At 41.0% G+C, this 16,539-nt stretch overlaps 1 protein-coding gene across 1 annotated transcript; it reads left to right on the top strand.

Annotated features, from left to right (window-relative positions):
- Positions 1-13,156: 13,156 nt before the first annotated feature.
- LOC145439269 (choline/ethanolamine transporter flvcr2a-like) lies at positions 13,157-16,539 on the top strand. Its single transcript, XM_080316766.1, has one exon. The coding sequence runs from the start codon at positions 13,548-13,550 to the stop codon at positions 14,973-14,975; it is 1,428 nt and encodes a 475-aa protein (XP_080172892.1). The 5' UTR covers positions 13,157-13,547; the 3' UTR covers positions 14,976-16,539.

Raw genomic sequence — 16,539 nt, 5'->3', positions numbered from 1 at the left:
ATATGGACAAACCCATTCGACTGTTTTCAGAGCCGGAGCCGGAGCTGGAGCCGGCTCCGGAGCTGGAACCGGAGCTAATGTATGATAGAAGAAAGCTCCGGAGCCGGAGCTGGAGCAATTCAACATTTACGGCTGCTCCAAAGCCCTGGTCAATATAGCAGCTTGTGACCTACAATTGGTACCCCTGAACTAGGGTTACCCTATTTTCGTGACCCTAATTCCGGACATTCTTTAGCGCCTTCCAGCGGGTTTTAAAATGAGGTATGAATATAAATGACGGCACAATGCCAATGCTTTGTCCGTCGAATTTATACACAAGTGGATTTTATAATAAAGGTCGTGACTTAACGAGTCTATTGGGTGATCTCGAATTCTATAGCTCTGATGATTGTAATAGGGTCGGTATTCTCATTTGGTCATCTGGTCTCTCTCGGATGAAGGATTCAAGTTATCATATAACGCTCGGGAACATAGAGAAAACTTGGTTTCAAAAAAATTTTATGCCCAAAAATCATCAAGTTCGCCAATACCTCCTAAACGATTTAGCCAAAATGAAACCAATGCGTGCATATGATGTATCCATAGGCGCCAAGTTACGGGGTGGCGGGGTGGCGAAGCCTCCCCATGACACATTTATGGGGTGGCGGCCACCCCACACAATAAGATTAAACGCCCACCGTCTGCGATTTCAAATCATCAGCGCTGTCAATTAGCGAGTATGTGATAGCGCGTAAATGCCAACGATTTATCATTAACCGATAAGCGCGCGAATAATTGAATGCGACGACGACGACGAACTAGTGCTGACCACGCCCCAATAAATTGTCATCCGTGATTAGTAATCAGACAATTGAAGCAACCTCGTTTACGACGTCGATTTCGACTCGCATGCGCTGAGAAACACCATCTTCTCTCTCGACCAGACGAGCGAATTCGTGTTCTCCTTCTCTTAATTAGATTGTATTTGCGCCCATGTTCGTTTACAAAATAATTGAGTTGGTTCTGTGATAGTCTCTTGAATTGGAGGCTTGGAGCGCGAAATAGGACAGGGTGTTTGTGCATGCCTGCGAATTGAAAGTCATTCCTGCGCAAAGTGCGCATATTCATTACTCTAACAAAGTCTTTACCGAATTTTATCAGGAAATGCAATAATACAGCTCAAACGCCGTTATAATGAGCAAACAATTGTCGCGGTGTCAGACTTGGAACCCCATTGTGCTGTACGCAAGTTGAGGAATTACTGATTACATGCGCGCTTTCTCGTTTGCTATCATCTGTAGGCTACTAATTCTTGTCTGCTTTATACACTCGTATTCCCTCGGTATCACTTGTCAGTGTTTGATTTGCTATTAATACTGCGCATTGTGCAGTGCACGTCGTTGAATTACGATGTCAAAAATTGATGCAACACGAGATTCTATGTGGCGCAAATTCGATTAGTTTGAACGGGAACCTTCTGTGTTCCAATAAACTTCATTGCTGGACAAACTCTGTCGAGCGCAGCCATATCGCGGATCGAATTCCAAACCATCAAGTTTGTATTTCTATTCATAAGGTCGCGGCATGCGCCCATATTGCTCTTACTACAATAACACGTGGGTAATAAAAGCGCACCTTTTCACGATCAAATTCGACTGGCTGATCGGGGCATACGTAGGCCTTAGGCCCCTATAGGCCCCGGCTGATATTAACCAGCGCGTTGTCGGCATTAAAACCCCAGGTGCGCAGCAAGTTAGTTCCTGATTTATAACTTGAAATCCCGTCCTTCGAAATGCCAATTCACTAATTCGTATTATCGATGCTGCGTACTGCAAATTAGCGAGAATCATTTGTATTCGATATGGGTCATCGATATCTCATATGCACTATCGTCGGTGGTTTGATTTAGCGCGTCCGCATGCAGCCCTGCTGCCGTCCGCAGAAACACTTTCGCCTAACAGTAACAATCTCTGAGCGTAATATTGTTTGCGTTTATGTATCATTTTGATTAAAACTTATGCCCGCGTCTGAACAAATTGTGCTCGTTGCCATTGCCTCTGGGTATTTAGGTATGACTCGCGCACCCTATAATTGTAATTATTGCATAGGTCTGCGGCATGTCTGCAATTTCGTGATAAGCGCAACTTTGCCGCCCGATTGTACAGTCCGATAAAATTGATCACTGTTATATATTTCGCACAGCGTACTGATGCTGATTTCAGCAAACTAACGATCCTTATTAGATGTACAAATTCGACCTCATCGTTAGAAACGTAGATTTCATCGCGCGCTCTGAGAAACTCCATCTCCTATCGCGATTTGACGACCAAGTATGCGTCCACCTTCGACAATCAATGATCTAATTCACGATTATTTCATCGCGAGATCGCGTCGCGTTGCAGTATGCGATGCGATATTAGTGCGGAGCATGGACCGGAGCCGGATTGAATATCCGGCCGGATTTTTCAGGCAGTATTTCCGGCAGTACTTTTTTTGATACGGCCGGAGCCGGATCAGTACTTTTTCGATACGACCAGAATCTTTATGGATAAGCATGACGTTTGTAACTAAATAACTACCAACCAACGACACCCAAGTAACCGCCAAGCCAGTGCGAAAAGAAACGAGCCATATTTTTAAATTCACTGAACTACCGTACCGTGTTAGGCCGGATTTCCGGCAGGACTTTTTCATTGTTGGCCGGAGCCGGATCGGAGCCTGATCAGTACTTTTCCTGATACGGCCGGAGCCGGACCAGAGAATTGGCAAACCGGATGGGAACCGGACCAGATACTTTTTCGATCTGCTCTGCACTATGCGATATGCGTGCATAGGTGAATCTCGCTAATTGGTCGCGGCCTTGCGTAACACTGATATTACGACTTGTTGAATTGCAACTGCATATTAGCGTCAGAATGGTCATTTCAAAAGGACGGGGGTTTTGCGTTTCGAAAGGGGTTTCGACAGCCCCTGGCTACGCGCCTACCGCCACCCGATGCAAAAATAAAAGTCGGCGCCTATGGAAGTAAATTTGGGAGTTATACAACGTGATACCTGAAATTTATCATATATACCCCGGAAAACAGAAAACATGATTTCCAAAAATTTGCATGCTCAAAAATCACTGATTTCGCCAACGGATGTAATATCTGGCCCGTCGGCCGTGTGTTTGAAAGTGCTGTTACACTGTTCGGTCGGTGTGCACAGATATGTGGTTGTGTGTTGGAGCCAGGGCCGAAACAAAACGATACTAAGCCAACTCCGCCCCAAAGCACTGGTCTGGGACCCAATATAGGGTGATCGATGCAACTGCTGGTGTGCTTACTATATGTATTTGTTTTCTGCAGGGAACGTAATTGTACATCGACAAGTCATGCCACCCGTCGCATGCCACCTCACTTTGTCGCTTGTTATTTTGTATTATCTACTTTTACTTCTCATTCAGTGTACATGCCTCTTCTTTAGATCACCTGGCCCCAGGTAGGTCGGTATCTGATTTCAAAGACTACTTCAAGTCGTTTCGGCACCTTCCTATTTGTTCATTGTATCGCAATCTTGCGGTGTATTGATTGGGTAAAAATTTAATAATCAACTAAAATCAACTGAATGTTCATTTCACACGGATATCCGAAATGCCGGTCCACACCAGGAGATTGCGCATCCGGTGCTTTCCAAAATTTTACGGTCGCTACTCTATTTCCAATTTGAAAATTTGAAGATTTGAGTCGAATGAAAGTGATGACCTTATTTTAGTCAGCTCAACAAGTTTTTCAGCCAAAATAGCAAAATCGGCTGTTTTCAGTCTTGATCAACTAACTTTTCGGATTTGCTAAAAGTGTTCTTCTTTCCCGATTCCAAAATATGGTAGCCCTTATAATACGGTTTTCTTTAATTAGAAGTAGTCTTATTACAGTTATTGATAGTTATTTCAATTTATTTTTCATTACAGCTTTTGCGATGACAGGGTTAGGCCTAGGGATGGTGTGAACCTCTGAAAGGTTCAGGTTCGTGTGAACGCAAACCTTTTTGAAAGGTTCTGTGTGAACGTGAACCTCATGACGTCACGTGACGTCATATTGCTAATTCCAACCTTACATTCCAGTGAAGTGATATATTAATGTACGCGATACCTAGCGACGACTCAGGCCACACTTTTTAAACGTCACCAAATGTATCAACTGGAGCAATCAAATGATATAGTCCAGAAAATCAATAGCTTCCCTCGCTTTGTCAACAATTTCTACGAGGACTTGCAAGGGAATATAAGCTTACGCGGCAACGGTCTAGGTCAGACCGGACAATGTATTCGGCGTCCTGACTATTGCTACATTGATATTGAGCAGTGTTTCTATACTTGCTACCTATATTACCTCATTAACAAATTATACAGAAGTCAACACCCCAATCGCACGGATTTGGTTTTTGTGATACAATAAACATACCAAATCAAAATGGATCCCGCATACGCCTACTACAATTTTTAAGTTAGAGAACGCTGTATTCTTTATATCAATTTCATTGATTGATTGAATAAGCATCATTCGCTGACTACCTACATGTAGCCTATTTCGTGATTGCTGATTGCTGGTCGAGCTCACAGCAGATAGTCACTGTAAATATTCACACACGGAAAGCTGGATATTTCGAGCAAACTTTTGTAACAAAGCAAGTGATATTATCGAGATTGACAAGGTGCATGCATGCACACCAGAGTTGGATCAATTGTGATTTGTAATTGAGCTGAATGTAATTAATTACATTTTTTCATGTAATTGTAATTGTAATTTGATCAAAATGTTGCTCAATTACAATCTCAATTACATTTTCATGGAAACCTGACAATCACAACATAAACTAATAATTTAATCAATCATTTATTCGTCGCACCAGTAAAAATCCGATACGAACCAGGATGACGACGAAGGGTCTTATGGCCTTAGTAAACAGTCACCACATGTAATAATTAACCTACTTACATCGGTTTCCTACACCACGGTCAAAGGATTTCTTAAATCTCTGACCAGTACCGAGGCTTGTTGCAACAATAGCAAAAAAAATCAAGTTTCCAACCAAGGCTTCATCAAACTTGATCACGCATTTGTAGAGATGTTATCCCAATCTTACCTCCAATCTTGGCCAAATGTACTGGTGCCTGAAACTCTTCGCAACCTAATGTTCAAATGCAATCTAACAGTTTCCAAGCAAGTCAAAATGTAAATGCGAACCAAAATATTGTAATTCTTAGTTATCAGCAGGTCCTTTCCTTTTGCATTTATTTTAATTTTACGCACCTTATCGGTATCATCCTGATCGCTGCCGCCTTACCAATTACATTGCATTATCCTGACTCAGCTCTGAGTAGCCTAATCGTTTGATTGCATTTCATTAACTGTCCTGTAGTCTATTCGCTGTTAGTCGCTCAAACCTTTGGTTCTTAACAGTCGCTTGAAACATTTTTCTGTGCTTATTGTTTTCAGTACTCATGATTAGGAATAGTTCGAATACGTTCGAGTTTATTCTTTAATTAAAGGGTATTCTACATATCAGGAATGAAACATGAATAGCTTGAGATTGTTGCTTATTACGTCGCTATGGCTGTCAAAGAACACCTCTTTACTGAATCTATTACCTGTTTAAAAGTAATTGTAATTGTAATTATAATTGTAATTAATTACATATTTAGCAGTAATTGTAATTGTAATTGTAATTTGATATTTTTGACATTGAGTAATTGTAATTGTAATGTAATTGAAACATGCAAGGAAGTAATTGTAATTGTAATTGAATTAAAATATTGTAATTGATCCAACTCTGAGCACACCATATCTAGTTAGGCCTATACCAACATTGAAATCAACATGTTAATGTGACACTAAATCGCGCGCAGAGCGAACAAAAATCTCAAGTATAGCTATCCAGACTTATAAATAGGCCTATACCTACTTCGAAACCTCAAAATTCGAATTAATGCCAGAATAATGTTATTGAATCCGTTGGTGAGAAGTCGCCCAACATATGGTAGTATATGGTCTCTTACGGAAAATCACATAACCGCCCTGGATGTGTTACAGACAAATTTTACGAATATTGGAACATTGAGGCTATATTCGAAAGGGAACTGGATACGCCTTCAGAATTGCTAATGAGAATCTATACACGATTTATCGCACTGGAGACCTTGCGTTATTCATTGATCGTCAGCAAACTAAATTTATTCCCTTATATTTCGAAAGCCCAATGATAGCGTCATAATATCAATAACACTGGTCACAACATATTTTTAGGCAGACAAAGCAAGAGTGGTTTTGGGGGTTCTGAAGGGCACTGATTCCGAATATGACCTTCGTTTTTCCAGATTGGCTCTAGTTGGGGAGATAACCCATGGGGCTATTTTGACCAAAATCTCCCATTTTCGCGGTAATCACGTACTATAAAGTTCAGAAATTCAATCCACTCGTTATTTTTACACACAGAAGACTCCTTTAAATCAAAATACACCAACATCACTATATTTAGGGGTAATAGATTTATCATAGTTACAGACTTTCACGCATATCATATACATAAATACCTAGCTACTCAAATAACGTGGCAATAATTCAATCAGGTTTACGTCAAGCATTAATTGTAAATTTGAAATAATCTGTTGGAATGTAATATTATTGATATACTTTATATCACAATTGTTTTTTGTACGATTTTCGCCTGTAAGCTATTTACTATGCAGTTTCTCGACAGGTTCCGGCAATGGCCTGACATAATATGTTCAAATACTCATCTCATCTGCCCTGAAATCTTTCTTTTGTTGTTCTGGTGTCTTGGTAGAACCTCTCCCCTTGCTAATCAACAAGATCATCAGGAAATATATCAAGATGACTGAACAGGAAATGAACTTTTATGCTCATGTCTGTGCTCAAGTTTTCGATACGCAGATACCAATTTCCGGACCAACTGTCTGTAGTTGGGTGCTTTGTGATCATCTAAAAGGTTTTATTTGTTATATCTTAGGAGAAATTACATGCAGTGACCTCCTTCCTAATGTGAAATTGGAATCTTTCATCGGTATTCGAATATACCAGATACCAAATTTAAGCTTCTCGTTTGATAGGGTTACCAAGTATACCCGCTTTGTGGACTCAGCGGAAAATTATCCATTTACCAGTCAAAAGAAATGAGACGTATAAGAGTATTGTAATTAAGCCTTTCAAGGACAAATTTTACAGCTTTATACTCCTTTTTAATCTTGGTATAGAATGACAAATTGATACAGGAGAACATGTATTTCCGTTGTACAAAAGTACAATTTTTAGGCTTGACAAACTGCTTTTTTGACAAACAAATATTTCGCATCATGTCATGTTAGTATTGATATAATGACTGAGAATGACATGAGGGTTCTTCATAGTCAATTAGCTATTTATGCGCAGTATAAAATTAGAAAAAAATACGATTTTCTTCCTACCAAGCGAAATATTTAAGGGTAAATACAGTAATTTTAGGCTTTTTTGGTGGTATAAATATCTTTTGAAAAAGAGTCAATCTCACAAAACTAATGGGATATTCGAAATCAGCAACCTCAAAAACCCTAGAAACGGTTCTCAGATGTTCTGCGTAAAAAGAAAATTTCATTTTGTTGACCAGTGTAAACATTGTATATATGAAAAAGAGAACGAAAAATGGAAGACCCTCTTCGAAATTGATGGAAAACGATATGAATCGGAAGACATTAACGTGAGCAAATTTTTTCAAAAGCCGTCCTATGACGTGAAATTTCATCTATCACTGTCAATCTTTGATGTTCGTTTTTGATGGATATTTCCATCGCGTAGGTAATGATGCTCAATTGCTCAGTCTCTATCAAGACATAGAAGATTGACAGAGAAATGAGGCATATCCCATTACGCGATCAGTGACAATAACTGCAGCATACCGCAGCTGCAATTCATACATCACGCAACAGTACAGTATTTATAATGCTTTAACTGCCTTTGTAACCAAACTATCCGAATTAAGGGGATTTGAGAGACCAATTAGGACTTTGCGAACCCTAACCGTAATCCGAACCTACCCTTACCCTAATGTATAACCCTAAAACTAACCAGACCCGTAATTCATTACACCAGTGGTTCTTAACCTTGCCTCCAGCGCCCCCCCCCCAAGGGGCGCTGGCGATTTTGAAGGGGGCGGAAACGCTCAGGGGACGATATGGGGGGGCGCTGGGATCAGGGGGCGATAAGGGGGACGCTGAAGAAAATGGCTTCGCCGTAGATGATGTGGTAGTAGGACATATCCTTAATGAGTATCCAGAACAAATTAACATTCCACAAAACATGTCAAATCCCGAAATTTTTGGTCGCGCTACGCGACGATGTGTGCTACATGTGTTTTCATAAATGTAGTGGATTATTATAATTCATAGAAAACGAATTGCACGTACTTTTAGATCGCCAATTTCCCGTTATTTAAAACACTGCCGTCACACTCGCTAGGGTTACTTTCAACAAAATGTTTCGAATTAGGTATTATATCCCGCAGTACACAGCGCGTGAAATCGAAGGAGGCACTGTATATCACTTTTGATTGAGAGTGAAAGCCCTTTGTACATAAAATAAGTTTTGAAGCATTGTGCACGAAATGAATAACTAAATATACTTGCATTTGAGAGCTACAAAATTAAATCGCCAGAATATTTCTTCATCGTATCACAAAGGATGATACTATCTCGTGTTGTGGTTCACAACCTCACATGAACGTTATATAACATGAGTTTCTTTGTTTGGAATACATTCATGTTAAAATTAATAACTGGGTACAGTACTAAATTCAATGTGAGCAGATATGTGCATCCAATTCTCAGTTGACTTACTTCTAGTTACACAAAGCAGTAAGACAAAATCCAATACCACTATTTTCCCGTATTGCCAATCGCAGATGTGAATTCGGGAGGGTTCGAACCACAGGGTATGAGACCGTACCCGATTGTTGATATAACAACTACGATTTGACCCTGAATATACCACACACAATTATTATATGGTTTATTATAGTCGAATGGTCCTCGAGCGCGATTTAAGCGCGAAATATTTTCGATACCAAAGTCCCAAGACGACCGACTGAACTTTGACCTCTTACCAAGACCGAAACTGCTGCAACCCAAACCCCTAATCGGTTAGCTCGAAGGGTGCCCTAAATTATTTCGGTGAATGAACATAAATTAAACATCATGTTTTTACGACTCCCCCACGGAAGAATACGCATAATTATAGAAAATAGAAATAGGCATTTCGGCGTCGGTCAGTACCACGCCACGATGCATGAAGACATATGAAGTTCCAGTGAATATGGCACTCCGAGAAGTGTGTCAAAAAGATCGTCATAGAGAAAACCTTGGCCGAAGAGGATTGCCCTTATGTTGAGCGTAAACTTCGATGGATATAAGTCTAATTGTCCATAGGTGCTCAAATCGCTCGTGCCGAATTATGATGTCGTCACAATCTGCATCCCACAGGACAAAGAACATCCATCAGAGAAAATTATTTGCCAGTGACGAAACACCAATTTCGAATCGTGTGCTTACTTTAGTTTAATACGTTTATGCGTTTCAATATCTTTTGACTATATAGCGGACAAGAGGTAACAAAATAACAACTTGTCACGAAGTAGTTGTACCAACGGGCACGCCCGAATATGTTTGATTATTAATTTCGTGGCCTTCATTTTCCAAGACAACAGCTCACTCATCGCTACTGGTAATTCTGATTACGTGGACTGAGAGGATAAAAAGTTTATAGCGACATATATATGCAATTACCACCTATTCATTCATCCATTATTGAAAATTTTTGCGCCTAGGGCGACCAGGCCACACACACTTTGCTGACCATCGAAATCACGCGACGGGGTTTTTTGGAGCTAAGCTCCAGAAGTTTGGTTTATCACACTATGTGTGCGCAAGACAATCGTTTTTTAGGGGGGCAGACGAAGTGCTGTTACGCCCCCCCCCCGCTTACCCATTGTCTTTATTGCAGTCCTCACAATATGTGGGGGGAGGCGCTAGAGCCCGATAATTTTTGAAAGGGGGCGCTGGAGGAAAAAAGGTTAAGAACCACTGCATTACACTAACCCTTCTAACCGTAACTTAACCGTAACTCAAGGGTCGGCAACCTACGGCCCGCGGGCCGGATCCGGCCCGCCAAGCGAAATCGTCCGGCCCGCGACATCATAATTAGTTATCACAAGAATACGGCCCGCCGTTTCATAATGAGTTTCAATCTGCAGTACAGCACTGCTTGGAAAGAATGCGGCATTGCTACGATATAAATAGCCCACATGGTATTAGTTTATTTTTGCGCCATAAAACGAAGGTGGTTGAAGTAGGAGATAAAGATTGTTCGTAAAGTAGACTACATCAGTAGGCTACTTATCAATCGGGTGTATCTCGCAACCGAAGGTGTACCATACTTTTTAAAGGGTTTACCACTCTGATGGGGTGTGACAATAAAGGTGTCCTTCATCTGCTTGCTGGAATCAATCAATCAATCAATCGTTGAGTTATATTTTTCATCTGAAGAAGTCACACACAATGTGCAATGCGATAAGACACAATGCGATATCGTGAACAGATAGGAGGATGTCGAACGACACGCAGTTGCGATCCTATCATTCTAACATCCACCTCAGCCTAGAGTGCCCGATGTCACAGTTCTTTTCGATGTTGATCTTGTTGAAGCCGCGGCTCTTTCTACTGGTTCTTTCCATTCCTAGTCAGTGAGTGCTTTCTTTCTACTCTCGGGTCTTTTTCTGGGGCTTTTTTGTCGTTGTAAGAACGGCGACGGCGTGGGAAGAGGAGCCCAGATGAACCTCCGACGGGAATCGAGCCGGGCCGCCAGATTGGTCGTCACCACTATACGCTATGCCCCCATCCAAAAACGCTTGGAACATCACAGACGCAATGACAAAATCTCAAACTTACGCTGTTTAATCATAGATAACTAGCCTCCGTAGGTTAGTTATTTATAGTTAAATTCACCAGAAGGCATTGTGCGCCAAGACATGAATGGTGTTTCGGCCACAATGATGAAAACTGTTTATATGATTTATTCTCACAAACTGAATCACCAACATTTACGCCAGATAATATTAGAAGCAGAGAATTAATATGGCGATGTCCTGTATATCTGTTAATATGGCGATGTCCTGTATATCTGCTAAGTTGGCGCATTAAGTCGAACTGCTATGCTTGCACGAGTGTACGAACCGAGAAATGAAATAGCAACTCTCCTCGAAAATATAAACATCGCCGACTAATAATCTTGTAATCAAAAAAGGTTATCTAATCTTGCTTTCTCTGTACATTTAACGTCACATCTGAACAAATTGAATTTGCAACTTCGGGGGAAAACAGCTGAATTCATGAGATGTCGAGGCGCATTCGGAACAAATCTGCGACCCTGAGAATGTCAACAATACAAATAAATTATGCTCACGTTCCTATACTGGAGGAGAGAAAACCTAGTACCAACACTACATTTGTAACTGTGATACGAAATTTAATTACTGAATATTTACCTAAATTCATTCTCTACAAAATAAATTCCAACTATTCAGTACTCCGTTTAATGTGGACGCCAATACCATTGCCTGAAAATTTGAAATGGGCCGTTTTGAAATGCGATGCAGTTGAATTGAATGACAAATTTCATACAAAGAGCATATCGCTGCATGACTTTACAAAGAGTACGCTCTTGAAATTGGTCTTTATCCCAGCTTGACCAACAATGCAAAAGAAATTGCATCGATATTTGGTAGTACGTACGCATGTAAACAATAGTTTTCAACAATGAAATTCACGAAGAGCAAACTAAGATCACTATTTCGGACGCCCATTTAAAATATGGTCAGATTCTTGCTTATTCATCTGACTTGTTACCAGAAGTTGAAAACCTTTCACAAAGCAAGCTGCCTCAATTGTCACATTTATTCTGCGTTGTTGAAGTGAAAATAAATGTGTTTTGCTAATGGTATGATTGAGATTGCAGCAATGTAGGATAACATACCGAAGTGAGCATAAAATATAGTATTAAGAAAAATTCCGGCCCGCGAAAAATTGTGCACTCGAAATTTGGCCCGTCACTACCAAAAGGTTGCCGACCCCTGCGGCGTAACTCATAACCGAAGACATTAATACTTACATTACATACCAAGTGCCGAGTGCCGAATTAACCAGCAAGTGCCGTATATGATAAGTCATATCAAGTCAAACATTAATATTCAAATTTGCTAATACAGTATTGAATCATTGTTTTCATAATAATAATAACTGTATTCCCAATGCCAAATTCACCTAGTGCCTAAGTCAACATGCCGAAGTCAGCAAGTGCAGAATTTAGTGGGACCGACGTCATAAATACAGGCTCCAGGATGGCCCGAATAGTGCACCTTGGCTTTGTCCGAACATATTAGCAGGTTGCTAGAAATCCGTTGTATATGTTTTCATAATCGGCAGCATTTTCTCATACTTTATTGACCCATAAAAAGCTTTTGTTTGTGTTGATTTCCGATGCAATGCGTTGGTGACGTATATTATAGAGTGTTGTTGTCATAATTTTCCGTGGCCTCAATATGCATAGTTCGTCACGAAAGTTCACGCCAATTTGCATCAGCGTAAGCGCGTTTATCAAAGTAAATTGACCAAAATCGAACTTAGAATTATATGCCAATGAACGCCGGATTGCATTGCGGTGTCGAGTCTTCAGCAGTCCTCTAAGAGTTCAGATTAACTCGGCACGTTGAATGATTCCTAAGTAGACCGCCAGGTTAATTAATTTGGCATGAAAACCAGAGTTTGTGGGAATTTTCCTGTATGTGTATTTATATTAGACTTCAGGACTGACTTTAATTATGAAGGTTGTTCATTGTTACGGGCCCACATGCTGCTTCACTGTACTTGTATTTTCCGATTTCCCCCATAACGTCGTGTGTAAAACAGTTGAACGGCACTTTCACTGAGCTGCGGCTACAGCTATACTATATATATGTGGTCTGAAACGAAGTGCCTCTACTCTCTACCTGCGCTACTTATTCAGTATATAGTGTTGTTGGACTATATCCTCGTCTAAAGGATCAGCTTACGCAAAGCTATTTACTTGTTTTACTTTTGATTTCGAAAAGGAGAAATACAGTTGATATCCCTTAACATGTACCAAAAATAGCTGTAGTTTACTTGAATTGAAATCTACAGCGTGTGTCTACTTCTAATCGAGTAGCAGCACTTACTACTACCCCCTGTGACCATATATGGATATAAAAAGTGTTGCTCCACATCATGTGGTACTTCAGGTGAGTCATTGCGTACATCATAGCAAAATTCTCTACTTGTATGCAGACAATTAGCATACTGGACCAAATTAATTAATTTATCAGAAATCTACATCCGCAGCAAAATATTCTGTTTTCATCCTAACGCGAATCACTCACGTTTGACCAACTCGTGTTCTCACTGTTCACGCAATGGCCGGGTAGATTGTGGGAGTTCTCGCGTTCATACGGCTGAGGGTCGTATTCGTGGTATGGCCATGGATTCGGAGCGAGACGGCGGACAATTGGAAACCGGAAAGGCCTTTTTGCTGCAAGGGAAAAGACACCGCGTCGTCGCAAAGAGATGGGGAGTTTTATTGCTAGTCTGTTTCATTATGCTTTTGGATGTGTTCGGTTACGGAAATTTCTCCTTTGTCAACGATATCACTTCGAGTTATTTCGGAATAGAGCCAGCCGTGACCGACATGCAAGTAATTGCTAATCTGGTCGGTAGAGTGGCAAGCGTAGTAGTGATTTGTGTGATAGGCGGATGGGTGAACCTTCGACAAATAACGTTATTCGCTTGCGGCTTACACGGCACCGGTTCATTGCTGATTACGATTGGAATTGTGTCGAAAGCATTTGGACTTTTGATTGCTGGGATGTTTTTATCGGGCTGCGCCGCTGGGATTATGATGTCAGTAGGACAGCAGGTAACTGTGAACTGGTTTCCTGTAAATGAAAGGGGTAAAGCTACGGCGTTGTCGTTGGCTTCACGGCGAATATCCTCCTTGCTGTCGAACTTAATCGCTACCAGAGCTATGGGGAGTTCATACAGCCACCAACAACTGGAGCAAATATCAATGCACCTAGAAACGACCGAAAATGTGCACCACAGATTTCAAATCGTTTTCGCGTGGATATTTGGTACTTTATCACTATCTTCTATATTTTGTTGCGTTTTAACCACAATCTTTGTGTCTGACAAACCGCCGCTTTTCGGTTATGAAGAACGGCTCGAAGAGTCCCACAATGAAAGTACCCCACTTTTCGCGATACCATCGTCATATAGTATATTACGGGAATTGAAAGAAGTTGCAGTGGTTTTCAGTGATCGCCCTTTCAAAATATTGCTTATTTTGTACGCTTTTGCGATGACTGATAGAGCCTACGATGCCACTCTTATATCGTCGTTGATTTTGAAAGAATTTCCTCATTCGAATGATCGGTTCGTAGGATTGCTGTTCATATTTGGAATCATAATCGCAGCTTTTTCTGGGCCGTTAGTGGGTCAAGTTCTTGATAAATTTTCCAAACCAAGATTGACGATCGTTTGCGTTGCTTCGATGTTGCTTCTCGCCTTTTCTGCTTCCGTAGCTAGCTTTCGATTACACAGCATCGTTGGTGTTTTTGTGTCCTACCTCACATTAGCTGCCAGTCGCTATCCTTTGATGATTTGTCTGAAACATCGCGTATCGGGAATAACTGCCAACAAATCCAGTTCTATCCGATTCAAGGCATATGGCATTCTTACCGCTGGGGGAGTAGTGTCGATGATAGTTAGCACGATCTGCGTCCGTGCCCTGATGGATAATTTCAACTCCGCATTCGGTGTTTTATTACCAGTGCCTTTTTTGCTGTGCTTTGTTTTATCTTTTATCTTTCTCTGGTCACATCTGAGGGATGCTAAGGAAATCTAAATGTACCGGGTGCGCCTCTTGGGAGATAAGAATCCAAAACTTTATGAGCTTTTTTCGCGCCACTTGAATTTCAATCAATGCAAAATGGCACACGCCCCTTCATCTAGATCGAATGCTTTTAGGATATATCTTTCAACAGCGATGGCTTTACAGCTGATATAAGTGTTGTTGAAATATTTATTGTAATATTTATGCCTAAATCTTTCCAAACGTGTCGCGGTTAAGTTAATATGATCATATGGTTTATTAAACTCAATCCGTACTACATTTCAATGCCTACTTAACATATCTCAATATTCCAATACAATGTCTATATAGTTATAGTATAGGTCTTCTACACCACGTGTTTTCGAACTGTAGGTCACGTCCCGAAACGCGCGTCTCAAATTTTAGTATCGCGAAGCATAATCCGTTTCTAGGCCATCAATACAATCGATGGTGATTTGCAAATACGTGTTGAATCGTTTCCATGACCGGTAAATTCATCGTTCGGTTGTTATGCCTTCGCTTTAGAGCAGGGTGGTCCATGTTTTAGTAGGCCATGGGTGGTCCAAGACAGTGAGGGTCGCGCACCGCATTGAAGGATAAGGAAAGTTTCGGTGGCCGCGAAGGGGGAAACTCCATTATCACCAATCGAAATGCGTATTTGGATGTCCTAATTTATCCTATCTGATGTATATCTTCGCTTCCTAAACGTACTTTCCATGGTCTCTCTGTATGATCGCGACTCAAATTGCTATATTTTTTGTCTTTATTGGAAATATATTAGGTTGCAAAATATCGCAGTACAAGAATCTGCTATGCAGCTATTGCTATTGCTGCTCATTATCAGGTCAATTCCCGATTTAATTTTGTGCTCAAAAGGCATATATGTCATCACTTCAAAGTTATTTCGGGACTACGTCAGCATTGACCGGCCTGCAAGCAATCGCTAATCTATTCGGTAAGCGCAGTTTGCATGATCGGGGGGATGAGGGGCCCTTCGACGAATAACATTACTGGCTTGCGGCTTACACGGCTTCGGCTCGTTGCTGATTACGATTGGAATTGTGTCCAAAATATTTGATTGCTGGGATGTTTTTATCAGGCTGCGCTGACGCTCTGGTGGGAAAACGGGACGGTCAATTCCTAACTTCTGTTTACAGGAAGCCCACATTCACAGGTCATGACCTTCGATGGAACTCTTTTAGCCCAAAAAGTTGTAAAATCAATTTAATCGGCACCTCGATCCACCCAGCGTTGATGATTTGGTGTGAGGATGAATTGAATTGTGAACTTAAGTACATGCGCAAAATTTTCATTGACAACGGATACTCGAGTATGTCATCAAGGCAAGCGGACAATAAATAATAATTTGGAATGATACCAAACCAAAAGAAACTTCCGAAGAAGTTTCTCGTGAAAGTAGGGATGTATACATCCATCTACCTTGGATTGGCCCGGTTTCTTATCGATTTGAGAAACAGCTAACTCCAGCAGTCTACCGCTGTTATCCGGCGGTGAAAACCAATGTTAGTTTTACGCCACGATACTAACGTTCCCCGCAACGCGAAACGGCGCTCTC

This window comes from Botryllus schlosseri, chromosome 5 (genome assembly GCF_051294905.1).
Source record: "Botryllus schlosseri isolate E-star chromosome 5, Bs_hap1, whole genome shotgun sequence".
NCBI lineage: Eukaryota > Metazoa > Chordata > Ascidiacea > Stolidobranchia > Styelidae > Botryllus > Botryllus schlosseri.
Note: the sequence above shows the minus strand (reverse complement) of the source record. Positions and strands in the feature narration are given on the sequence as shown.